We start from the raw sequence: 26,907 nt of genomic DNA, 5'->3' as shown, positions 1-26,907 counted from the left end.
CCTAGCAAACCCAGTCCCCATTCTTGATGGGCCATTTCAGTCCTGTCTTCCTCCCAGAGTTCCTGAGTATTCTTGACTAAGAACTGTCTCCCTCTCCGTGCGTGCGCACTCTTCTCATAATGCAGGTGGGTGATGGAGTATACAGAGAAGGTAATCTTATGGCTGTTCTGTCTCTCCAGATACTTTGTTTCTGTTATTTTACATAAAAGGAACTTTAACCTTTGCAGCATAACTCTTCTTTTCAACAATCTGTAAATGTCTTCTAAAATAGATGGTGTGTAGTGCCTGTTACCCTGGGGTGGTGTGTAGGGCTGTGTTACCCTGGGATGGTGTGTAGGGCTGTGTTACCCTGGGGTGTTATGTAGGGCTGTGTTACCCTGGGGTGGTGTGTAGGGCCGTGTTACCCTGGGGTGGTGTGTAGGGCCGTGTTACCCTGGGGTGGTGTGTAGGGCTGTGTTACCCTGGGGTGGTGTGTAGGGCTGTGTACACTTTTGTATTGAATAAGTACCAACATTTCATACATAGCTCCTCTCCCCTCCTATTATACTCCACTTTCCCTAGAAAGGCAGGAAAATGTGTGGGATATTTTTGTTTGACTGATTGATTTTTAGTCTTCACAACTTTAAACTATGGGGTTTTAAGTTTGATCTTGTTCCATTACTCTGAGGTGTAAACAGTGGCAGAGACTCGGAGCCTGGATGGACACATGTACTGTTGCACTGTGCACACAGGCCATCCTCCCATCTCCTCTGAAATCTCTCACAGCATCATTTTTATTTTAAGAAGTCATTTTATTTTTGCAAAAGTGTTGGAGAGTGACTAAAGTCCCCCTGATCCTACAGTCTGCACCTGTGACTTGCTGGGCCCTGTGTGTTGGTTTCCAGGCTGGTTTTCTACTTATTTCCACATGATGCAATCAAAGCTGTATTGCATGTTATCACTTTTTCCTTGCAGTGTCTTTCCATGTTACTTTTCATTACTTTCTTAGACTTACTGCCAAATCCCTTAGCTAGTGCCTAGTTTTTTACTTCATTCCCTCAGTGGCAGATGTTAGTAAGCTGCTTTCTGTTTCCTACATGTTCTGAGAAGTGTGTTGGAGGATGACATGATAGGATGTATGTTCACAAGTTAGAAGGCTATGGTGTCACTAGGTTATACAGTCTCTTTGGGACATAGTTGTGTGTGGCCTGCTGCTGAGTGGACTGCTGTGTGGCACTCGGTTGTGGTAGCATTAAGATATTTCATGTGCATAATGTGCAGATGTTTCTGTTTCTGTTGTGGCGCCACAGATAGTCTTTAAAATTATAGAGCAGCGGCTGCTGCATAGACTCCATGTCCCTTGTAAAACGTGTGTCCAGTTAAAGTTTGGTGCTCTTGCTGTGTTGATATTTTTCTGGTTGGAATCCCTTAATGTAGATCTACTGGACTTAGAGCAGTTTTATATCTTCCAGATTCAGAAACTTTGAAAGTTCTTTCATAGCCTTCAAGTTTTCCAGTGTAATTCCGTGGTTTGAAGTTCCCAAACCATCCCTTAAGCTTACTCTAGTAAACACTTCCCTACTTCTTGATATTGCCGGAAATACCTCTGCCCTTAGGCCTCTGGTGGCTTTCTGGTTCATAATCTACCGGCCTTTTCAAAAACTCTTGAGCGGATTGCAGTTTGGACCTGTTGACTACACCTTCCTTGAGATGGCAGGGATCATGTGGTAAGCATCTTTGGCCAACAGCACCTGCTTGTGCCTAGCATCTAGGAGACATGGAGAACGAGTCCCAGGGTCCTAATGAATTCTCCATTGGGCCCTTGCTCCTGTCTTACTGAGTCTCCATAGCTTACTCTGCCAAGAGACCAGCATCTCAGAAAATGTGAGGGCTAGCCCAGGCTCCTTCTGCAAGGACCAGCACTTCGAACAACTCTGTTCCAGCTAAAATTTCCCACGACTTAGGAAAACATTGTGTTCAAGGTCACTCCAAATACAATCCCTTCCTGTCCTGCCAGGCTCCGTGTCCACCTGTATTCTCCATGCTCTGGCCCTTGCTGTGCTGGCCAGGTGGCCCAAGCCTACCTTCTATGTCACATTTCATCTGAAGAGCTGGTTGGCAATGCATCAGGAAATGTCTGGTTTGCCTCTTTTTTAGTTTTTAATTTTGTAGGTGACAACTCTTAAAATTTTAGAATGTTCTTAAAATTACATGTTGGAATTGGAAGTGTAGCTCAGGAGAAGTGTGTTTGCCTAGAAAACATGAGGTGTTGGGTCCTTTGGGCACAAAGGAAAAGAACATGAGTAGCATTTGATGTATTCATGGAGGAGAATTCTGGGGAGCAGAGAGCTGTGACAGCATTCCTGTTCTGTGGGGCTTGGGCCATTCTTCTCCCCAGTGGCCCTGTGGAAGTTAAGCCTTGCAAACAGATGATATCATGAACTCAGAAAGGTCACAGCGCCAGACCCAAGGAGTGGGGCCAAGTCAAGTTTGCTGAGTCCTGCAGGAGAGCCACCTAGTGAAGAGCCACCTAGTAGAGTCTGGAGGTCTTGGGAGCCAAGCCTGGGCTCCTCTGAGGCCCTAGGCCAGCTCTGCCACCATTAAGCTATTAGCTCACCAAAAGCTTTTATCCCTGCCCAGGAGTGTGTGGTGGTGTGCAGTTAGCTCCCCCTCATTCAGATTCACATGTCTGGAGCGTCCCGTCTCCATCAGTCAGCTCACTTTCTACTCACACTAGAGGACTGACTGTATCACCCAGACGTTTAAAAGTATGCAGCCCTTTATATGTTGAGGGTTGTTCAGTCTACCCAGGTGCTTTCCGCTGGTTTCCATGGTTCCTGCCTTTCCTGGGGGAAGCCACAGCTGTGTGTCCATGTTTTCCTTCTGCAGATGGGGTTGGAGGGAAAACAGTTATCAGTAAGTGTTGTAGAAGTTAACTCTTCCTTTACCTCAGAGTGCTTGGCTGGCCTGTTCTGTTTCCATCCTTAGAGGCAAGGGATGCCTGACAAACACTGTGGCTTTCTGACAGCCAGGTGAGTCCTGGCTGTGTCCCCACTGCAGGCCTGGTGCAAGTCTATTTTGTCGTCTGTTCAGAGGGTCTGGGATATCAGTGTTTGTTCTTTGGATCTGGAGCTTCTTTAGGTTCATGAGCTCCTAAGGTCTGAATCACTGCTTGGTGTCATCTACCTCAGGCATTGGTCATTCACAGCGAGATACATGTAGCAATGCATGTTTAAACACAGTTGTCCAAGGTAGGTTAACTCACTAACCAGCATCTTTTCCCCACTTTCTTGGTGAGCCAAATGTTTCTCTGCGCTGACTGTGTGCCAGTATTGCTAGAGGCTGTGCTCTAAAGGGCTATGTGTTTGCCCTGAATTTAAAAATCTTTTCTGTTCAGGGGCTGAATTTCTCAGGAATGGCAAGGCTCTGCTGGTGTCCTCAGAAGGTGGAAAGAGTAGATGATGGCTGCGTGTTCTCCAGAATCTCCTGGGAGAGCAGGGTTTTTAAGTGCAGGCTGGTGATGAAGTTCTCTTCATTCTTGTCACCATGCTTACACTGCACCCGGACATGCTGTCCAGTTCTCCCCTTTTCAGCCTCCCTTTCCTGGCAGTTTTCCTTTCAGCGTCGCCTCGTATGGATTTTGTGTGGCTGCTTATGGCTCTGGGCTGCTTCCCATAAGGGGCTCCATCATGACCCACTGGGGACCGCTTTTTTAAAATACTTAGAAATTTATTTATTTTCTGCTGTAAGGCATGCGTGCTCTTCTAGTAAATAAGTCTGAGGTAAGCTGCTGATGCTGGACCAGAAGAGAGCTTTGCATTTATTACATCTTTAATGAAGGTGCTCCAGAATGTCCTTAATAAATACTGATGAACTCATGGCTGCATTTATCCATCTCTGCTTCTCCAGGGAATTATGGGAAGGGCCACAGCTCCAATAACTCTGCATAATCATCATCGACTCTGACTCTATTGATTGTCATTAACCAAGATGTATGGAAAGCAGTTCTAAGTGTGCAATGCATGTACCACACAAGGGCCATTAAGATGTTCATTATTTTTCAATTGCTACGTCTTACCCTCCCCTCGATGTTTGCTCTAGTGCATTTCCACAGAGTGGCTGCACTGTGGGGCCGAGTTCATTTTGTTAATTGTGTACTATAGCAGTCATGTTCTGTAGAAAAGGGTAAATACTTTGGATCTTATTGATCACTACAGAAAGCACAGAGCAAGTGAACAGTTCTCAGAACCTCCCCCCCCCCTGTGTGTGTGTGTGTGTGTGTGTGTGTGTGTATGTGTGTAACTACCCTCTGGTATGTGCGTGCTGTGCCTCAGCAGCTTTCAGCCATGTTACCCTTTCTGGTCTCCTCCAGGTCACTATCAGCATGGGTCAACCGCTCACAGTGTTCCTTGCACAGGAGCAGTTCTCAGGCCAACACAGGCTACAACTGCTGGTGGCTGTAGAGCAGCATGGGAGATGCTGGGGAGTGGGAGTGGGAAGCAGGGGACAGGACACCAAGGAGAGCACCCCAGTCAGGCCTAGGACCCGGTCAGTTTCCTCCTGGGGAGCCCACTCCAGCTGGTCAAGAGGATTGTCAGCACTTAGGCGTGCTCGATTGTGGGGAGGAGGGTGTCCCTCTGCACTCCTAGGCTACATTGGTCATTAGTAACCCACTCTAGCATTTGTGTGTCTTTCTAGCTGGAGGGAGCACAACAGTGGAGTCCTTGGTTCAGGGCTCCAAGTAAGTGTTGGGAACCATGTGCTGCTAAGGCCTGATCAGAATGGAGTTGGGACTTCATTTGGGAATGGTATAACTAGGGTCCTGTGGAGGAAGGGATTTCGATGATCTTTGTATGAAATTGGGTGTGGAAGGCAGTCTTGGGTCAGCCCCATGCTCTGGTTCCCGCTTTTGTTGGTATCTGACTTCCCATGAAATAGGGTGGTGGTACTGATGGAGACAGCTGGGGTGCCGGGGGTGGGGTGGTCTGTGCCCTGCCCATCGAGGCACAGTATACAAACTACACGTTTCTTATGTTTCACTTGTGAGCAGTGTCTGTTGAAAGCTCTTGTTTCAGGGTGTGGAGTGTCTGGTAGGCTAAGCAGCGGGCTTAGGGAACCTGGCACTTAACTTTGTGACTCAGTGCTCTTCCATCAAACCCTCCTCCACTTGTTTTGGTTGACTAAGACCTGGCCCTGGGGAGCAGATGCAGCCTCCCCTACAGGATATCACCCAGGAGGGATGTGAAAGGTTGTGCAAGGTAGGACCAGTTCCTCTACCCCCTTTCTTGTGGTCTTTTGCTCTGAGTAAATCATCAGCTGGCACACATTAGCAAAAGCTCTTTGATGGTAATCATTTTAAATTGGCAGTTGCCCTGGTGTACGAGTCTGGCTTGGAAGTCAGCTGCCATCTCTGACCCCCATATTTAGAGGTAAGCACCACCTTGCCAGGTGTAGCTTGACTGGGAAAGCAGGTGGTTCCTCATGTCCCTGGCCCTTGTGCAGCTGGGGTGCATCCTCATTTGCTGTGACAAGGTTGCCTCCATTCTTCTGTGCTCATACATCAGCTAATGTGGTTGTAGTTGTACTGTGCACACTAATTACAGCCATCAACGCCAAGGTCCAGAGGCTTCCTAACAGTACGACTGCCATACTGGTGTCTTAATTGGTTGAGTGTAATTGTCATTAGGCAGCAGTGGAGCATCTGGAGCCTTTTCCACCTCCATTCTCCCACCTTCCCTTGCTCCTGGCCATCGTGAGTTAACCACGCTTTAGACTACACTTAGGAGTTCGTGCAGGTCCCTCTGCCCTAACTAATGTTGTCCACTGGTGAAAATGCCTGTCTGCAGTGTGCTTCAGCGGCACCAAGTCCTCTGCAGTGTCATTTTCTCCCTTATCTGTCAGAGCCTGCGAACTGGTCCTACAGTTCCTTCTCAAATGGGGAATCTGCCTTCTCAGTGAGAGGGGCAAATGCTTGTGATTTACACGCTTCTTTGGCTTCAGAGACCAGAGTGAATTCAAGTGGCTGTCTGGAAAGTTCCTGCTTATGCAAATAACTGGGTTTACCTGATGTCTCCAAGAGCTACAGCTTAGTATGCTTGGAAGGAGACACACAAGTCTGAGGAGAATTGTCTGTGTTCTGGGTGCTTGGCTCCCTATTAGCAGTGAAGGCTGCTGGTTGGGAGCAAGCGCACTACTGGTGGTGACCTGCCCTTCCACACACTACTTCTCTATAGCATTAGCTCTGTGTGAGGTAGAGATGCAGGCCAGGTGAGGAGGCGAAGCCAACTGGTGAGAGCACACAGGTACCATGTCAACAAGGCAGGATGGCTGCAGGTGGGACAGCAAGGAGTCTAGGATGGTCCCTGGAATGCATGGGAGGGCATGGTCTGTGAGTATTGGAGGGAGTGGAGAGAACACTGACAGAAGGAAGCTGTGTGTCAAGAAGCTAGGAACCTGTGAGCTAGAGCCTCAGAAGGAGCAATGTTTGTCTTGGTGTTCAGGGGTGGAGTGAGTGCAGTGTCTTAGCTTGCCCTCAGGGGTCCCTGCCCTTCTCTCCTGCTAATCCCCCAAATGAGGACACAGCAGTAGAAATGAGCTCACTTATGTGTAGCTCAGTGGTGAAGCATGTTTTCCTTGTGGTGTTTGTTGCTGATTTGCCTCAGAACTCTCTAGAGAGGAAAGTGAGCTAGAGCTCTGATCACTCTGAACCTGCTCTCTGCTACCTGCTCCTACTAGTCCCAAGGGGACATCAGCATGAAGGTCACTGCAGACAGGCATTTTCACCAATGGACAGCACTGGTGAGGGTGGAGGGACCTGCGTGAACTCCTGCAGGAACACAGCCTGAAGACCATAGATGTGCAGTAACAAACAGACCAACCAGGGCTGCCAAGAGCAAGAACATTCCATGATCACGTTTTTCTTCTCATGAACCTTTCTCTTCATCTTGCTTTTCTGAGTTGTGGTTCCTTTCATTGAGTGGAACCTCAAGAATGGACTCACAGTCTAGACTCATACACTCCTCTTCCTTCCTGTTGTCTCTGCAGCTGAAACAGTGGCTGTATTCCAGTGAACAACCTGAATCAGACTGAGGGTGCTGAGCCTGGTGGGGGCCAGTTTCTGTGTGGGGCTCCTCATCAACCACTTCCTGAAGAGCCTGTGACTGTGGCTGTGGTTGTTGAAGACCACATCAGTGTGCAGCTTTGGTTATGCATTGCCACTGTTGAAGACAGTCTGGAGGGTTAGTGATCGTCCCAAGGACAGCAGTCCAGTGTTGGGGACATCTCCTAAATGTGTGCTGTCTGTACCCTGTCCTGCAGAGGGAGCTCATGTACACATTACTGTGGATTAATAGTTGGGGAGTGCTCAGGTATGTTATAAAGGAATTCTGAGTAATGGTGCGCAGTTACCTTGTTTAGAAATCATGCCTTGGCTGGCTCAGATGGCTGAGGAGGTAAAGCACTTGTCCTGAAAAGCCTGCATCCATCTTTGGAACCACATAAAGATGGGAAGAGAGTCCGCTCAGCAAAGTTGTTCTCTGGCTTTCACACATGTGCTGTGGCATACATGTGCCCCTCTTCCAGCATACATGCACACAGTAATATATAAACTTGGATCTCTCACCTGAGACTGGCCTTCTATAGCCACCTCAGACACGCTCCTGCCCTAGGTTTTGGAGATGAACTAGATTTTTTGACTCTACAGTGAGTCTCTGAGGGTATGTGGTTGGGGCCTTAGGAAAAATGTTCCTTAGAGTCCCTGCCTCCCTGTGCTCCTATGAGCTTCTCCAGGTGCTTCTCCTCATTCCCTACCCTCTTCACCTGAGGGATTCAGGGAGAAGAATGTAGATCCCTCAATAACAGGCAGTGCACAGCTTCATTTGGCTGTCCCATCTTCCTGGGGCTTCATGATCAAGTGGGTCATCTAGAAAGTGACCAAAGCCACAGGCCAGAGCTAGTGCCCCTGTTTTCTCAGTGGGCAGTGCAAGGTCTTAGGCCAACCACAGAAGGCTGAGCTGGTTCCAAGGAAAGGTAAGTGCCCTGCTTGCCCATTCCCAGTCTCCCAGAATCCTGGAGACAATCAGATGCAGCAGGGAGTCTAGTCAAGCAGGAACTCTTATTGTCCCACAGTAAGTGTCTTTTAAAGGAAAAAACCACAGAGAAGGGAAAACTGCCAGCCAGTGGTTTTAAAGGTCAGCCTACCATGCACCTAGGTGCCCTAGGCTTTACCTAGTGAATACAAACTGTTCCTGCAGTGACCTCATCTGGTTCCATCTAGGCAACCAATCATCTTTTTTTGTAAACAACTCAGGACTCACCCATCTGACTTCCCCTTAGCACCATCTTTGGCTCCTGTGCTCTACAGATCCCACCCCCCCTTTTTTTTAGACTATGGTCCACCTCATTTTGAAGTACAGGCCTCTTGGCACCTCCACAGAGGATCACCTCTTATAGCACCTTTTGTCAAGGTTCACTCAAAAGGGAGATATCCTCAGGGCTGAGCCTATCACAAATGTACTCGAGGGGTCATCAGTTGGGTCTCTTGAGTCTTTGTTCTGATTAGTCTGACCAGCCTATTGGAAAGGCAAGGCCCAAGGACACAAATTAAAATTATTACTGTAAAGGAACCCGACAGGGTTCGTTCCCACACCTCCATTGTGCACAGTAGAAGGCGTCCACCCCACCACATTTAGATATGCCCATTGCTGTTCAATTGCCCCCTGGGCATATGTAAAAGTCAGTGTTCCTTAAGGCTGCCCTATTAGGGAACATGTGAGCAGCCTGGGGGTTGGGGTCCAATATTTGTGTCAGATAGCACCCCCATAACCCTCCACATTCAGACCGTCCTTGATGAGAATTCCAGTCTCCCATGTCCCAAGATCCTTGGACCAGGTCACAAAGGTTGAAGAGCATGGGCCCTCAGGTCCTGGGGACTGCCTCATTCATGGTGCTGTTGAGGACATCTCCATTGGCGGCATCAGTCACCATCCACATCATCTTTTGGATACGATGAGGGTTCTGCTGGGTGGTCACTGGAGCAGTCAGCATCAGCAGTGGGAGTGTCAGAGCGGTCAGGAAGCGGGACATCATTTGTAATTTTCAAAGAACACAAGAGTTCCTCAAGGGCTTGAAGCCCTTGGACATGGTTAGGTATCATTGTATTAGCCCTCTTATTTCGGAAGACGAACCTTGACCTCCATTGTGGCTTCCTTTCCTTGTTGATCATCCTGTTCTTGGTCATCCTCATGCATTGTGGTAGCAGGGAGGAATTTTAGATTTTTGGCCAGAAGCCAGATGGGTGCTTCCTTCCCTATGGGGAAGACACATCCAAATCCTCTTCCCATTGTAATTAAATGGGTCTGGGCCCCTTCATTGGGATGCTAGAGGGTCTTTCCATTTGACCTTAACTTGAGGTTTGGGGTTTAGGTGGCCCCAATGTTTTTAGAACTTAGATTCGGTTGCTCCCTTAGAAACATTTAAAATATTAATAGTAAATAAAACCATTCCTAGTTGTAAATGGGGGCTCATTCCCCATTTTTGTTTTAAAAGTTGTTCTTTAAGACATTGATGATTTCTTTCTACAATTGTTTGTCCCTAAGGGTTGTCAGGGATTCCTGTAGCGTGTTTAATGTGCCATCTATTGAAAAATTCTGCCATGGAATTACTGGCAAAGCAGGGGTCATTATCAGTCTTAAACTGTGTGGGTAATCCTAGGGTTTTGAAACATTGGAGGAAGTGAGTTTGAGCATTTTTCCCCCCTGTATGTGTAGTGGCCCAACAGGCCCCTGAATAAGTGTCTATGGAGACAAAAACATACTCTGTTTGCCAAAAGCTGGACAATGAGTAACATCAGTTTGCTAGAGAGTATTGGGCCATTGGCCTCTGGGGTTAATTCCTGGCAGCTGTAGAGGGGGAACTCTTAAATACTGTAGACATGATTTGTAGGTGTGAATTATCTTTTTAATTCTTTATAGAAATCATTGGGAATCTATTATGTAGTCCCTTCCAATTGACATGGGTCATATCAGGCAATTGAGTGGCTTCCTGTAGGGTTAGTGCCTCTGGGGCTGTCGCCAGTCTGTCTGTCTGCCCATTCATTGTCCTTAGTCAGGAACCCTGGGGGGCCAGAGTACCCCTGAGGGTGTTGAAGGTAAATTGGTACCTCTTGAACCTCTAAAAGGGCCTTTTATAGGGATATTATATAACCAAATGTGTGCTTGTGGGATACAGGGGAAAAGATTTCAGGGCTCGGAGATGTCCTGTAATGCCAGCATCACAGCCAACATTTCCTTGTATTGGGTAGAACCTTGGCAGGGTTGAAATCTTTGGTGGCTTGGTGTCCTCTAAAGGTAACATAGGCAGAGACTGCTTGGTCCCCATCAGTGAAGATGCAAATGGCTTCCCGGATGGGCTCAGATGGAAACAAGGAAGGCATCTTAAAGGGGAGTATCTGTAAAGGAGGAGCCCATTTGGATGGCCATAGTGGCAATCAGTACTCCCCATAAATCCTTCTAAGGCGAGAGCAAGCATTAGCCCGAGCAAGCCATTCAACATCCCCCACCTGGAAGGGGAAGACAATGGTATTGGTGTCTGGCCCATAGTGTTGCTGATCTGCCTGACCCAGGGTATTCCTCCGAGATGTATGGATCTATTCTAACTGCTCCCATCCCGGGCTAGAACCACTGTAATCAGGCAGGCTCCAGCAAACAGCCAGAGGTACCAGGGCCTAGTCTCCAACCCCCCCCCCCCAGAGAGCATTTATCCAAGGCCTTCTGAAAGACAAGGAGCATCTCATGGTGCTCATTTGTCATGGTTATATTATCACGAGGTGCCTTGTCCTTTAGCAGGCCGTACAGGGATATCAGGTCTTCTGTGGGGATTGACACCTAGGTCTCAGCCAATTAATCTCCCCCAGTAAGCACTGGAGCTGGGTCAGGGTCATACATTGAGGCACCTCCAGAACAGGCTTAAGCGGGCTAGCCTGTGTTAGTGTGAAGGGGGGGCACCTTTTGGACCTTTTCTGGGGCAACAGTAAAGCTCCCTTTTTTTTTTTTTTTAAAGCAATTGGAGCACCTGTGTCACAAAGCCCTCCAGATATGCTGGATCCTGATGTCCCAAAATTAAAATCATCCATATAAGCATATATTATTGAAGCCTTTGACTTTAGCATAGGCCTTAAGAGAGTAGCAAGATATTGTTGACAGAAAGCCAGGCTATTAGCCATCCCCTGTGGTAGCATTACCCATTCAAAATGTTGATCAGGTTTGGAATAATTAAGTGAAGGAACAGAGAAGGCAAATTTATCACAATCCTTTGGATGTAGGGGTATAGAGAGAAGCAATCCTTAATATCAATTACCATAAATATATATTCTGTGGGAATAGCAGGAGTCCAGGGCATGCCCCTTAAGGGGGTGTTCACTAGTTCCATCCTTTCATTTACCTTGTGCAAATCTTGGAGCATACACCAAGCCCCGGACACCTCTTGAATTACAAACACTGGGGTGTTCATGGGCTCATAGAAGGGCAGATATGTCCAAGCCTCAATTGTTCATCCACTAGCTGATGGAGTGCTAGCAGCTTAGGTTTAGTCAGCGGCCATTGCTCTACCCATACTGGTTTTTCTCGGTGCCCGTCTGATAGGCGGCACTCAGGGAGCAGTGGCCCTTATGATTGGGGGTACACCCGGATAGACCTCTCAGGCTCCGCCCTGTAGTTGTGGACTTTGAAAAAATCCTTCTCTGTGACCCCCTTTAGGTCCTTTCCCACCCTTTGTGCCTCTTTCTCTTCCAGGATATCCTCATAAAAAGCTCAATGATCTGTGGTCATAACATTGTCCATTTGGTCTAACTTGTCCTGTCCTAGCAAACTGGCAGTAAGGCTTTTAACCACTAAGGGGCCTATCTTTCCTTGGTCCCCATCTGGATTGGTCCAGTGCTTAAAGTCACTGTTTCTCTTGATTGGGAGTTACCTCCCACCCACAAAATGGAGGGTCCAGGTGCAAGCTCCCAGGTGGAAGGTACTTCCTCCTCCTGGAGTACTGTCCTGCCTGCCCCTGTGTCTACCAAACAGTGAAACTTCTTACTGCCTATAAAAACAGTCATTTTTGGACGAAGTCCTTCAATCAAGGGGACAGTCCAGTAGGTTTGTGTTTTTGTATTGTATGAGACCTTCCAATCCTACCTTTAGAGAGGCTTCCTCCTTTTTTTTTTTTAACAGAGCTGGAGGCTGCCCCTCCTCTAGTTTAAAGTCTTCTCCTCCAGGTCAAATTTTGATCTACAGTCCTTCTTCCAATGGCATCCCTTCCTGCACTGAGGGCATGTGGTGGAGGGGGGCTTAGCCCCTCCTGGCCTTTTAGTGAGGGGGGGTGTTGAGGACAGTCTCTTTTAAAATGTCCCTCCTGCCGGCATCTAAAGCATGTCCCTTTCCCCAGTGGCTTTGAGGACCCTTAACCCTGGGTTGCCAGGGCCTGGGTGATGGCCTCCATTCTGGCAGTCATTTGTACCTGTAAGGCCAGGGCCAGAGACTGGGATTGGTGTTGTTGGGTACCTACATCTTGGGAGGCTACCACCCATCTGCTCAGGGAACTGTCTTTTAATCCTGCACAGGCCAGTCTATGGTCCCCATTCATCCCTTTGAAGGGACCAGCTCCCCATTTCAGCAGTCATAATAGCTTGTCTGACCTTGTCTTAGTCACTAAGGTCAGATGCCTGCCCCTGTTGGCAGTCATAACAGCTGAACACATGCTTGTTTGACCTTGCCTAGTCACTAGAAAGTCAGATCCCTGCCTCATGGCAAGGAACCCATCAGAAGTTAGCTGGTGGTGCTATGCTTTACGGCACTGGGTGTGCTTTACGGACAAGTGCACAGCAATGACGCACAGAGCATAGCAACCACCCTGGGAGGGCCTATGGGCCATAACAACCAGTTGGCCAATCAACACAGGGCAAGCCCTCCAAGCCTGGAGGCACACCAATCCTGAGCCTGTGCATACCCCTAGACACTCCCCTTATGCTATCCTACAAGATCGCTTGACAGCCGGTTCGAGGTGTCTTTGCTAGCCATCCGCCATGGCTGGTGGGTGAAAGACCTGAGCTAACATGGGGTTAGCTCATTAAAAAACAATTAACGCCTCATGCAGTTTGCATCAAGCTCTCGAATCTGCCTGGTGATTGGGGTGACCACGGTCGTGGCCTGGGACCCCAGATACCTGAGATTTTTCCGGGGGGTCTAACATCTTCCCATATCAACAGTCTGATAAATTGTTCTCTGAATTCTCCGGGCTGCAGCTTACACCAAATGCTCTATGGGACCCAGTCTATAAACTCTGGCAAAGGCTTGCCCGGCTTCTGCCTCACCCCAGCTGTGGGAGACTCAGTAGGCCCATCATCCAGTTTAGCCCAGGCATTCAACCCAGCCTGCCTTACCTGATTCTGATACGGCCCAGGGATCCCTGCTTGCTGAACTCCAGTGAAGTAACCGTCTCCCATTCCTGACAATATAGCATAGGTAATAGGGATGGCGGGGTTAGCTTGTCTATTTGCCTCAGCTTGTACCCTACATTTTTCCTTATAAAAGGCACACCATTTGATAAACTGAGAACTAGGGAGGACTGTCTTAGCCACATCCAGCCAGTTCTTAGGGACACACAGATGATAGGTGATGTCCTGCAACAGGGTCTGTGCCCAAGGAGAATTAGGGCCATCTTCTGCCACGGCCTTTCGGAGCTCTTTAAGGTCCTTGACCTCCCAAGGATACCAGTATAGAGGCCTGCCTGGCCCTGAGGCCAAGTTTACGGGGTAGACTTGGGGAGCCCTCCTTGCATCCTCCCATCCATCCTTGATTGGGTAGACCTCTGCATAAACCAGACCTCCAGGTCTTGACCTGCCGTTGTCCCGTCCAGGTCCCGTGGATTTTCCCAGAGGACAGTATAAGGGGACCCAACCTCCTTGATCCTGGGAGCATAAAGCTGGGGTCTGGAGTTATCTGGGGCGGATGGTTTGGCCCATTCCTCCTCTGCCTCATCTTTGGCCGACTTCTCCAGTCCTTCTCCTCCCTTCTTACTGAAAATGGGTTGCCCATACTGAGGGTCTCACTTACCTTGAGAAACTGTTTGCCCTAAGCTGAGATTTAAGTCCTTCAGGCCCCAGGTTCGGGTGCCGGATGCAGGGTCGTAGCCCAACCATGGAAGGTTGAGCTGAGTCCGAGGAAAGATAAGTACCCTTCTCAACCATTCCCAGCCTCCAGGACACAACCAGATGCAACAGGGAGTCTAGTCAAGCAGGAACTCATTTACTGTCCCACAGTAAGCATCTTTTAAAGGAAAAAACCACAGAGTGGGGGAGGAGTGAGAAACAGCCAGCCGATGATTTTATCGTGCACCTAGGTGCCTAGGCTTTACCTAGTGAACAGGAGCTGTTCATGCAATGACCTCATCTGGTTCCACCTAGGCAACCAATCATCTTTCTTTGTAAATAACTCAGGACTCGCCATCTGACTTCCCCTCAGCACCATCTTTGACTGGCTCATGTGCTCTGCAGTCAGGACAGGCACCTTTTACAGGAAGGTGGCAGTGCCTGAGCAGACCCATGTCCTCAGGGCCCTAATCAGTCTTCTCTGCTCCTGGAGGAGGAGGAGGTGTGAAGAGCTTTGGCTGCAGGGCTGTTAGTTCCCAGTGTCCCAGCTGTACCTGTGACTCTGCAGGCATGTTTGATGGGAATGCCAACATGTGTCCATGTTTCTGCCTGTGATTCCTAGAGTGGGGGAGCAAAGGTGACAGCTTGGTCATGAGGGCAAGAGGGAGTACACCATCACATTGTTTGCTCCTTTTCCTTCCTTCCTTCTTGAGACAGGGTCTCATGGTGTAGCTCTTGCTGTCCTGGTACTCGCTCTGTAGACCAGGCTGGCCTCAAACTCACAGAGATCCGCCTGCCTCTGCCTCCCGAGTGCTAGGATTAAAGATAGTAAGTAGTCACCGTTGTGCTGTGTCCACAACCTTTTGTGATTTAGTTGACACCTTCCCCATTAGTCACACATGCACATGACCATAGGAGCAACACCTTCTAACCAGCCCACACGCTGCTGTGTGTGGCCTCCAGATCTCTCTTGGAACCAAGGGTGTTCTTCTTTTCCAGATACACATCAGGGGACGTGAGGGTGTGGGACACCCGCACCTGGGACTATGTGGCCCCCTTCCTGGAATCTGAGTCTGAGGAGGAGGAGCCTGGAATGCAGCCATATGTCTCTTTTGTGAGGATCAACAGCTCGCTGGCTGTGGCGGCTTACGAGGATGGTGAGTACCCCAGTACCCTAGCCTCCCCCTTCCCCTCCCTGTGCAGAAGAAAGCTTCAGCAACTGCAGCAGCTGCAGCTACTCCCATCTCCTCTGTGCACACACATGCTCCCTGCCTCCTACATATAGGCATAGACACATTCACACACACCCTGCCTCTTCCCTGGGAATATGAGCACATACACATCCACGCACTGTCTTCTGTCTTTATGTGAAGAAGCTAGCCAACAACCCTGGTCCATTAGTAGGCATTGGACATGGTACACATTAAAACTGCTGTTTAATTCATCCTGGAACCATGGAGCTGGGCACCAGTGCCAGGGATGATGAGGCTGGCCAGACCATCTTAAGCAAATGGTGTGTTTAGTTTAAAATATTAAATATACTTGGCCTCCTTTTCCTGTATCCTCAGCTCAGGCTAAAAAGAATAGAGACAAGGATGGAGAGGTGATCTAACATGGGCAGGCAGAAAACCGACCGTCAGCGCCTGCCTTCGCTTGGCACTCAGCCAAGCGGTTCTTGGTGTGTTGTCTCTGGCCTGGAGAGAATCCTGAGTGTGTGTGAGCAACTGTGGCTTTACAGAACTGTTACTGGAATGATGGGACATGTGACATTGTTAGCTGATAGAAGTGATCACATTGCTGGCCATGGCAGCCTGCCTGCCTACTGCTCACAGCCCTGATGTCCATTGTGTTGGAAAGTCTGCAGCTCCAAGTTGCCGCCCCACCCCCAGCCTGGAAGTTGCACTACAGCACATTTCGGGGACTCAGTGTTCATGCCAGGGCTGTGCAGATCTTCAGTCAGCGTGGTGTCATTTGGCACAGAGGGGTGGAGCTACAGTAGCCATTAGTGAGTTTCATAAATGTCTAATAATCAGAGTTGAAAATTCAAAGCTAAAAAGAGTAAATACAGGAATTTAAAAGTTGATCAGAACTTTGTACTTTATTCTTCTGGTTTAATGTTAGTAGACACCACAAATGGACATTAGTTAGCTGAGTTGAGACTGGGAGTGTGCCTCAGCATTGTGCTTGCCTGCCATACATGAGGCTCTAGGTTCAACTACAGCTTCCTCAAAACTGTAGCAGCAACAGCAACAGCTGTGAACAGTGTAGCTGCAGACTGAGCTGATCCAGGTGAGCAGTGTAGCTGCAGGTAAAATGATCTCATGTGAGCAATGTAACTGCAGACTGAGCATGCTTGCTGCTTAGTCTGCAGCTGGACTGGCAGCTTTGGAATGTCCTTCCTGTCCTGCACTCTTGAATGACACAGACTCTTTTACTACTGGGGAAACTGAAGGTGTTGAAACCACAGTTGCTGTCCTCCCAGCTCCACTGTTGGCTGGAGCGGTATTACTGACAGCAAACATAGAGACTCTTGAGTGAGCACTGGGCTTTCATATCTAACGAACTGGCCAATAGAGCTTGAAGGGAAAATAAAGTGTGGTGCAAGTTGGGTGTGCAGACAGACATACAGACGCACAGTGACTGTACACAGATGTGCATGCATGCAGACACAGAGAGCCTGGTGCATGCTAAGCAGTACTTCTCTACTGAACTGCACTTGGTGTTGACAAGAACATCTTTGGCCCATTGTCACTGAAATATGTGAGCACCCAGGCATGATAGAGAACTTCTTTTATAGTAAATACTATTTCTAATCATATGTCAAATATTTTGCTTAAAAACATTAATTCATCCAGGAGTAGTGGACATCTTTACTACTAGTATTTGGGAGATACAGGCAGATGAAGCTTTGAGTTTGAGGCCAGCCTGGTCTACTTAGTGAGCTCCAGACCATCTGGGCTACATGTTGAGGACCTGTCTCAAAAAAAAAAAAAAAAAAAAAAAGTTCAAACAACAAAGTTTTTAAAAAGGTAAAAGAAGCTACTCAAATTGTTCTGCAACTTCTGGGCCCTTTCGTCTTCCTAGGCCAACTTTGCCCACTTCAGTGTGCCTTGTTGTTTTTAACCTAATGACACACCGTGGTGATCTATCTCTTCTGTGTTACTCCTTCCTCTTCTCAGTGTTGTGCCGTGCTGTGTCACACCACAGCTGTTGAGCCCTTATTGCTGTATATCTGAGCTACTTGCTCTTGTTAAATGCAGTGACCTTGAATTTGTACATATGTAAACCCAGAGCACAGCATTGGCCGGTTGCTGGGCTGAAGGTCGTGGTGCTTGGTGTTTGGGTAAATAACTGCTCAATTGTCTGTAGAAGTGTTCCATCAGGTGTTAGTCTTTTGTTGTTATCTAAATTTTATGTGTATGGGTGTTTTGCCTACATGTATGTCCCTGTGCACCACCTGTGTGTAGTGCCCATGGAAGCAAGAAGAGAGGACATTGAATCCCCTGGAACTGGAGTTACCTACAGTTGTGAGCTGCCATGTGGCTGCTGGGAATCAAATCAGGGTCTATGGAAAAGCAGCCAGTACTCTAACCACCGAGCCATCTCTCCAGCTACCACTCCTTGTCTTTTTTGATGTAGTACCATATCCTAAATCCTCATTTTTCACACCTATGTAGTCTTCCTTTTTGTATTACCTGGTGGCTCACTAACAAGCAGGTGTGTCTGCACATGCTCTCACAAGCAGTGTTGTAGTGAAAGGCTTTGTATAATGTCCTTTCACATGTGCAGGGACATAGTTTCCTATAAGAAGAGTTTTCAGGTAGGAGGGTGAGTATAGATGTCACACTGTCTTTTCTTCCCGAAGGTGGGAGCTGTCCCTCCTCTCAGTTTGGGGTATTGATGGATTTGGTAGGGAATGGTACCGATGACTATGGTTGTAGTTCTCCCAATGGGAAGGGTTGGACTGTTTCTTACACATACCTGCTGCTTGTAGTCCTTCTGTTTCCTTTGTGGTTATGTTTATATTTAAATCCTAGCCAATACTAAATCCATTCTAGATCAGTAGGATGTACAGACCTGAGAGTGGTGGTTGCTAGCACTATGGGACAGGCTGCCACATCCCACAGGTCTGGGCTTTTGGATAGGAGCGGTCTGTGCTTGGTCTGCTCTGGGGCCACTGTTAACTAGTCTGGTTACATCTTGTGCTTTTGGGTCTCAAGTCATGCTGGCGAGCAGTCACTTCTCTGTCCTTCCAGAGTTCAGGATTTGCCTCAGAGCTTTGACTTTGTCTACTTCAGTGTGAAGAGCATTCCTCCTGTAGGAACTCATCTCCCACACTAGCAGGGTTTACCAGTTGAATCAGGTTGTTGGGATTTCTATGGTAGATGGCAGCTTCCGGCCTTTTCCCGATCCCGGGTGGCCTTACCCTCAGTCTCACTTGGGTGACATATTGACATATTCCTGAATTGCTGACTCAGCTGACAGGTCAAACACACATTCTCCTTGTTCCTTCCAAGAGCAGTGGCTGGTGCTTCTTGGGCAAAAACACTAGAAAAGGACCTTGTGGGGTCTGCTGGGTGCAGTTTTGGGGAGTTAATGAACTCTAGCCCTCTTGCTGTACCTAAGCGAAGTTCTGAGCCATTGAGACCCAGACCCCTTGTTGCAGCTGCCACCCTCTCTGTAGCAGGAGCCTCCCTGCAGAGACCTCAGTGGGAGACAGCCCTTCAGCACCCTTTCCTGAGCTGTGCCCTGAGGAGCCCTGCACATGCACCTGGGAGCAGGGATTTGGCAAGGCCATCCACAGTTGTGATTTTTTGAATTCCAACCCACTGACCTCATATTTCTTGTGCCTCGTTTCCAATTGTCAGCACTGGCCACCCTCCAGTTTGATTTTACCACTAATTGTGCTGCACGTTACCATCCCGAAATGAATCAAATCAAAATGCTTTTCCTGGAGCATTAGATAAAGCAAGTGAAGGTTCTGAGTAATGAGCAGACGCTGCTAATGCAGGGACAGCGGGGACCTTGCCAGGACGCCATCTGCTCCATGCCTGCCTGCCTGACTTTGGCCTCAAGCCACGACATTAGGAGATGGAAGTGCACTGGGACCCATGCCCCACCCGAGTTTCCCCTCAAAACCCACTCTTTGGTGAGAAGTGAGATTAGATACTTGTTCTGTGAGAAAAAAGTTCCTGTCTACCAAGCCTGGCGGGGGGGGGGGGGGGGCAGAGGCAAGGCCTGGGGTCATCAACACTCAAGACCTTGACAGGTCAGGGCAGCTCCCTCTGTGGCAGGGTGAGTCGGGTCTTTGATTCCCTGCCACTCATCATGCAGTTGTCACACATGTGCGCGCGCGCGCGTGCACACACACACACACACACACACACACACACACACACACACACACAGAGGCCTCATTGTCCATCTGGATCCTGGCGAACCATTTCTCATTTACCAGTGGATCGGTGTCGGGAGGAGCGGGTCTGCAAGTGCCTCCATAACTGTAGAAGGTGGTGTAAAAGACCATGGTTCACTTAGGCAGCTCTGGAGGGGGAGGGGGAGTGCAGTGCTCCTAAGCCTTGTGTTCTAGATTTGTTTTTAAAAACAGTGAGTCAGTTATCCGAGAGTTTTGCCAGTGTTGTTGACTGTCAGTGGTGATGCCTAACTACGCTGTGTGGTTTTCTCCTCTCCTCTGGCCAGAGTTGGAACTTTAGAGATGGAGCAGGGTGATGGGAAGGTTTGTGTGAGCTGTGAGCTGCCTGCCACCTCTGCCTGAGGATTATGGAGGACTTTTTTCTTTCTACCCATGACCTTTTTCTTGTCATTTTTCTCTAAGTGTGAGTAATCAGCTCTTGCCTGCCATCCCAACTGTCCTGAGGCTCAGGAACAAACAACAGAATCAAAGCCCCTTTGTGTCAGAAAGTGAAAACTGCCAGACATTGTCCTTGTAGAAGATGGACACACTCATGTATTCACAGCATTTCCATAACAGTGTCCCCACTGTTATGGAGAGAGATCAGTCTTTAAGTGCAGAGTTCAGAGATGAGATGATTTATAAGTATTTAAGACATTGAACTTTTTTTTTTTTTTTTTTTTTTTTGAGACAGGATCTCTCTGTGTAGTCCCGAAGCTAGATGTGTAGACCAGGCTGGCCTTGGAGACATGAACTTAGACTAATACTCAGTACATCCTAGGGTATTCAGTTTTGTTTAGACAAGCTGTGGCAACTGTAGTGTGTTGAGTGCTGAATCAAACTGTTGCTTTGAAGGCTTTTCTGGCCCTCGGGGAGAAGAGCTGGGCACCATGCCTGTCATGTGTACCGGGGCAGTCTGCTCCCTCAGCAGAGGCCACACAGGGGAATTGCTGAGGAGGACTGTGTTTGATGAGATCTGTCTTTTATTTCTAGTGTAATAGTGGCCCACTTTTGGAAGTGAGCTGGTATTTGAGAGCTGAGAATAAATCAAAATACATTGTCCAGAGTGAGTCCAGACATTCACTCTCAGTGAACAGGTGACAGCATTGCCCAGCAGGACCCTGCTGTCCCCAGTTGCAGTGCCACACATTCTACCACATTTTGCACCTCTCCCTAACTGACCCTGAACTGTAAGGGGCACCCTGCCTAGGATTGGTGGGGTGCAATGTTCTGGCACCCATGCTTACCGCCCAGATGGCAGCTCGCAGACCTGCTCCTACTGTGTCCTTTCTAGTGTGGGAAGCTTTTTAAAGTGTTAGCAGAGAGAGACCATGGATGGGGTGAGGTAGTTTCCCACAGAAGCCAGCAGTTCAGGAAACCATTTAAGGAAACCCATTAAACTCCCTTTTTGCCTGTCGAATTCTGAGATCGCCTGAATTCAGCCTTTCGCCAATAAGGCTCATTGACCCTTCAGGGTAGGAGAGAACCATATGCCCTGTCATATTTTTTGTTGATGAATACATCACTCAAGGTAAATACAAAAGTGTTTCTTGATTACAACAACAACAACAACAACAACAACAACAACAACAAAGCCTGTATGTATATAGACAGCCTGGGGCTTTACTGTCTTTCCTGCTGCCCTGTCTCGGATGTTGGCTTTCTCATTGAGGAGGGAGGGAGCTAAGTGTAGTACCTGAAACAGTTTTCGGGTAACCATCGTGCTATTGATTGTGTATATAGACCACAGGGAGGCTGTTCACAGTGGTCCTAGGTCTGCCGCACTATGAGGGATGTACTGTCTTCATCCAGCCACCTGTGTGGTGTGGTCTTGCTTTGTGTCACCAGTTGAGGTCTTGAGTGGTGTGTGGACTTTCTTTGCAGTAGCTTTCTGCCTTGGCAGTGAATGTGCAGCTTCACAGGTCTGTGCATTGTGGTCTGTCTGTCCTGCTGAGTCTTGGTGTGGAAATCTCTTTTCAAGGTTGCTAACTGGATGTTGCTGGTTTTGAGGAGGGGGGCAGGGGCTGCCTGTGAGTTAAAAAGCCCCCAGGAGGAGGACCCATAGGACAGCTGCTCCCTCAGCATGACAGTTTGCCCCTGACAATAGAAGAGATACTGGTGACTGGGATGATACTCTTTCTCTGAAGGCTGTCTCTGCCACTGCTAATGCAAGGAGCCAAACCATGACATCTTTAGTGCAAAACTCTTCCATTGTTTTTATCTTGTATATCGTCATCTGCCTGAGAATGACTGAAGTATGGAGTATGACATTGAACTCTCCTGGGTCTGTTTCAGGATTATTGCAGCCAATTGATTGATAGTCTACCTAAATTCTCCTGGAGTTGGTAGCTTTGTTGATTCAAAACCAGAAAGATGGACAACATAGAGATGATCATGTTTGCTGGGGCTTTGGGTAGGATTTGAAACAGGGACCCTTCCAATCTCCAGAGTAGTTAGCATCTTTAACCATGGATATCTCCTGGGGCCCAGAAAGCAGACTTCCTGTGTGTAAAGGAATCCCTCACACTGGCTCAGGGCCTCGTGGTGCCAAGGCAGCAGCCATGGCTGGACTCTGACTAGAGAGCTTTAAAATGTGCATTTATGTTTTCAGGAGTCTCAAGGAAAAAAATCTCTACCTTTTGACCCTGAGGCCGACTAGAGCCCTGGGGTCTGCACCTGAGGAGCTTCCATTGGTTCTGCAGGCTCTTTCGTTAATCTTGTTGTGTACCCTTGTTCATGCCAAGGGCCCTGGATGATTCTCAGGGACCCAGGAGCTCTGGAAAGTAAACCTGGAGTCTTGCCCTCAGTGTTTCAGACGTTGAACCTCCCAGGGCAGCTGAGAAACTTTGAAGTCACTGGAAAACAGTGAAATGGTTTCCCTTGAACAGAGGAGGCTGTTTATGTGCTGGTTCAGGGGGTAGTGCTGGCTACTACTTACTGGGGCTGGCTTTACTACCATTAACTCAGTTTCCAGTGTGCATCACAACCTCAGGGATCATGGGGAAGGGGACTAGACCAGGGGAATGAACTGTCTGTTCCCAAACATGCCTTGTGACAGCTGAGCATGATTTTATTTCCAGGGAAGATAAATTTTACATGAGAGAATTGAATTTCCCTTTTAGTACTTAACAATTTCAGTTATGGTTCTAGTCCAAACCCTGTGTGTTTGTAGATGGAGCCGATTCTTTTATAGAAGCAGTGTGTGTGTGTGTGTGTGTGTGTGTATGGGGTGGGGTGGAGGGTTGTCTTGATAGGTAACTGACACGGGAACGCCCAGATCGTGGTGGCAGCACCATACCTTGGGCAGATAATCCTGGACTATATGAAAAAAGCTAGCTGAGCACAAGCCTGCAGTCGAATCAGCAAGCAGTGTCTTCAGTGGTTCCTGCTTGCAGGTACATGCCTTAATGATGGACTGTAAGCTGCAAGCTGTAACCAAGCCTTCCTAAGTTGCATTTGGTCACAGCAACAAAGATGGAACTAGAACAGTGTTGTGTGGTCATAGCTGGAGAATGCTCAGCGGTGACCATGGCTTGAGCCCTGGCCTTGAGGGTAGTACTCTTCGCCCGCAGGAACCAACTGCAGAGAGAAATGGCTGAGCAAGGAACATGGGCAGGAAGGACAAAGTTGGGAAGCATGTGAAGGTGTCGCATACATACAGAGAATGCAAGAGCTAGCTTGATGGTATCCTGTTAGTCAAATCTGGCCAGTTTGAGCATCAAACATGAATAAGGTCAGCGATAGAACATGCCCCACTGAATAAAGCGGGGAATCTACACGAAGCTGTGACAGGAGTAGAGGAATAAAAAGGGAAAGTGGGAAAATCCATTAAGCTGGAACGTCAGCTCATAAAAATAGAAAGGATGGTGGGAGTAGAAAATCACTAATTGGTGACTAATAACTAGATGAGGAGAAAAAATTAGTTTATGCTAAAACTAACAGATAAGAATGAGATGAGATCAGACTGTTCTATGGTCTAAAGAGCACCCTCAGCAAACATTAATTAAAAGGGAGAAGAGTGAGCTTGGCAGTCTGTCTTAGTGAGGGGCCATGTTGAGAATCCGTCGTCACTTATGGCTCAGCCTGACATAGTCACCACATGTGTGATGGCTCAGCAAGACTAGCACAGTGCAGCTATGACCTGCCGGCCCCACATTGTCATGAAGCAATAAAGGGCAAACCCAACTGGAGGGTCATTCCCTGAAATGGCTGCCCTTCTCAAGTGGTGGTCAGTCTCTCATGGCTGTTCTAAACTAAAGGACAGTCAGCATTCCACTGCGTGTTGTGTTTTGTTTTCTTCTTATACCCGGGTCAAACCCAGGGTCTTGTGGTGCTGAGCAAAAACTTCGTTGAACTGCATCCTGGCCTCCAGGCTTGCAGAGAGTACAGCCAAGTACTGAGGTGTCCTGACTTGTGTCTCATAAAGGATGTGGTTAGACAGTGCCACAGGCAGGAGGATGAGTTACCGGGCTTCTTGAGGCCCTCTGTGACTTTGAAATGGTTTCAGAATAATAAGAATAAATTTTTTGTCTCTGCCCAAGATTGTGTATTTCAATTTGGATTTATCCTTCCAGGTTTTTCTTTTAATCTGTGTTTGTGCACGTACATGTGCATACGTGTGTGTGTGTGTGTGTGTGTGTGTGTGTGTGTGTGTGTGTGTGTGTGTATGAATGTGCGTAGTATCTGTTAATGTCTTCCTGCTTATGTGGCAAGTACTTTACACAGTGCTATCTGTCCAGCTCTTCTGTTACAAGGAACTCAAAACTGGATAAGATATGTTAAGCCATGGTTTTCCAACATTGCCGTCCCTTAGAGAAGAATAAAGGTGAGGCCCAAAGTTACCTTAACATATGGGCAAGAGGCAGCACAGAGCCAGACAAGAGAAATGAACATGTGGGCGTCAGATGCCTGCAGGAGCTCCAGGATGCATGGCGGACAAAACCTGCCCAATCCAGTGACAGGACACAAAGATAATTTTATTCCTTTAACAAGCGTGAGTAGGTTTCCTCATGCACAGTAACAGCAGTGCATGGGGAGGGCACGGTTAGAACATATGCAGAAGCTTTGGGGAGGACTGTTACAAAATACCTTAGCAGAAGAGACATTTTTCTGTTTGCTTAAGAGCATCTGTGGGAACCCTGTGCCCAATCCATCACTAATCATGCCCGGCATTGGCTTCTTAGAAACCAGGTCATGCTGGCTCAGTGCTGCACAGAGCTTCTAGAGGCTGCAGAAGATGAGGATTAGAAACAGAAGGAAAAGAAGTAAGAACAGCCATAGATAATTTGCTGAATGGCCAGTCCTTAGCAGGTCAGATACTGAAATGGAGGTGTGGAGTCAGCAAAGTGCTGAACAGACACACAAATACACATGGGAACTTTATCAGACGGACAAAGCCTAATTCTTCATTTTATTTTTCTCTTTCTGCTGTTCCTACCCTCTTCTTTCTCTGTTCTGTTCTTCTACCCTGATGCTCTCCTGGTCCATCTCCCTGATGCTCTCCTTGTCCATCTCCCTGATGCTCTCCTTGTCCATCTCCCTGACACTCTCCTGGTCCATCTCCCTGATGCTCTCCTGGTCCATCTCCCTGATACTCTCCTTGTCCATCTCCCTGACGCTCTCCTTGTCCATCTCCCTGATGCTCTCCTGGTCCATCTCCCTGACGCTCTCCTTGTCCATCTCCCTGATGCTCTCCTTGTCCATCTCCCTGACGCTCTCCTTGTCCATCTCCCTGACGCTCTCCTTGTCCATCTCCCTGACGCTCTCCTGGTCCATCTCCCTGACGCTCTCCTGGTCCATCTCCCTGATGCTCTCCTGGTCCATCTCCCTGACGCTCTCCTTGTCCATCCCCCTGATGCTCTCCTTATCCATCTCCCTGATGCTCTCCTTGTCCATCTCCCTGATGCTCTCCTTGTCCATCTCCCCGACGCTCTCCTTGTCCATCTCCCTGACGCTCTCCTTGTCCATCTCCCTGACGCTCTCCTGGTCCATCTCCCTGACGCTCTCCTGGTCCATCTCCCTGATGCTCTCCTGGTCCATCTCCCTGATGCTCTCCTTGTCCATCCCCCTGATGCTCTCCTTATCCATCTCCCTGATGCTCTCCTGGTCCATCTCCCTGATGCTCTCCTTGTCCATCTCCCTGACGCTCTCCTTGTCCATCTCCCTGATGCTCTCCTTGTCCATCTCCCCGACGCTCTCCTTGTCCATCTCCCTGACGCTCTCCTTGTCCATCTCCCTGACGCTCTCCTGGTCCATCTCCCTGACGCTCTCCTGGTCCATCTCCCTGATGCTCTCCTGGTCCATCTCCCTGATGCTCTCCTTGTCCATCCCCCTGATGCTCTCCTTATCCATCTCCCTGACGCTCTCCTTGTCCATCTCCCTGATGCTCTCCTGGTCCATCCCCCTGATGCTCTCAATGTCCATCTCCCTGACGCTCTCAATGTCCATCTTCCCTGACGCTCTCCTTCTACAACTTTTCTCATGTTTCTCTTCAATATCTTTTGTTCAACTTCTCTTATTTTTTCTTATCCCTTTTATACCTCTAAAGACAAAAATTTTTATGCAAGAAAAGATTACTTCACATCCACAAGTTACATATTTTCAAAAAAAACAATTTAAAATCGTCACACAGGAAGAAATCACATTATGATCACAAATTGCATGTTTTTCTTAGAAGTCCACAGTAATTTAACATTTTTCTTTGTATTAATATTTTCCCACCATAACATGTTCATCTTCAAAGCACTGATTCTTTTATAATTGAAGGAAGCCAAGTATATTTCACTCAGTTCCTTTTGTACTAGCAGACAGCTGTTTGCAGTTACAAAGAAAGGATCAATCATTTTATTATTTATCTCAAAAGGTAATCTTACTAAAGTTCTTAAAGAATCACAAATCTAAACATTTATTTATAAAAAATAGTCATTTCCACTTTAAGTCCTGAGAGTGCACACCTACTTATCAACATTTTTTTTATTATTATTAAATCAAGGGCAGAAATGGGTGGGAGAAATTCATCATCATCTTTGGTCACCAATCCTTCTTTAGCAATAAAGGCACATCAGCTAGTGATAAGCAGACTGTCATTGTTCTTGTTCCTTCACCTCAATGAGTCCCTTGCTCAACTATTAAAAGTATGCCTTTCTAAACTTTAAATCCTTCCCCAAGATTTTCTACATCAAAGCCAAACAAAACAACATCTTAACCTAACTTTACTAACAATTTACATGTCTAAATTCTTTTAAGGTGGTGGTGGTTGAGTCATTAATCTACTCTAGCAGCCATGCTTAGAAAAAGCCAATCACTATTATTGTTAAGTATCAGCCCAGTGAGGACCTGGAAACCGCCTTAGAGTTTTCATACAACTTATAGATTATTAGGGGAC

The 26,907-nt window shown here is 47.8% G+C and overlaps 1 protein-coding gene across 1 annotated transcript in view; it reads left to right on the top strand.

Moving 5' to 3' along the window:
• The window catches only part of Fbxw8 (F-box and WD repeat domain containing 8), a 99,491-nt gene that overhangs the window by 30,796 nt on the left and 41,788 nt on the right, over positions 1 to 26,907 (top strand). Inside the window, exon 5 of the mRNA XM_027414177.2 lies at positions 15,110 to 15,267. Within this exon, the coding sequence (XP_027269978.1) occupies positions 15,110 to 15,267 (158 nt within the window). The remainder of the gene's footprint in view (positions 1 to 15,109; positions 15,268 to 26,907) is intronic.

Source organism: Cricetulus griseus, chromosome 4, assembly GCF_003668045.3.
Source record: "Cricetulus griseus strain 17A/GY chromosome 4, alternate assembly CriGri-PICRH-1.0, whole genome shotgun sequence".
NCBI classification, from domain to species: Eukaryota; Metazoa; Chordata; class Mammalia; order Rodentia; family Cricetidae; genus Cricetulus; species Cricetulus griseus.
Note: the sequence above shows the minus strand (reverse complement) of the source record. Positions and strands in the feature narration are given on the sequence as shown.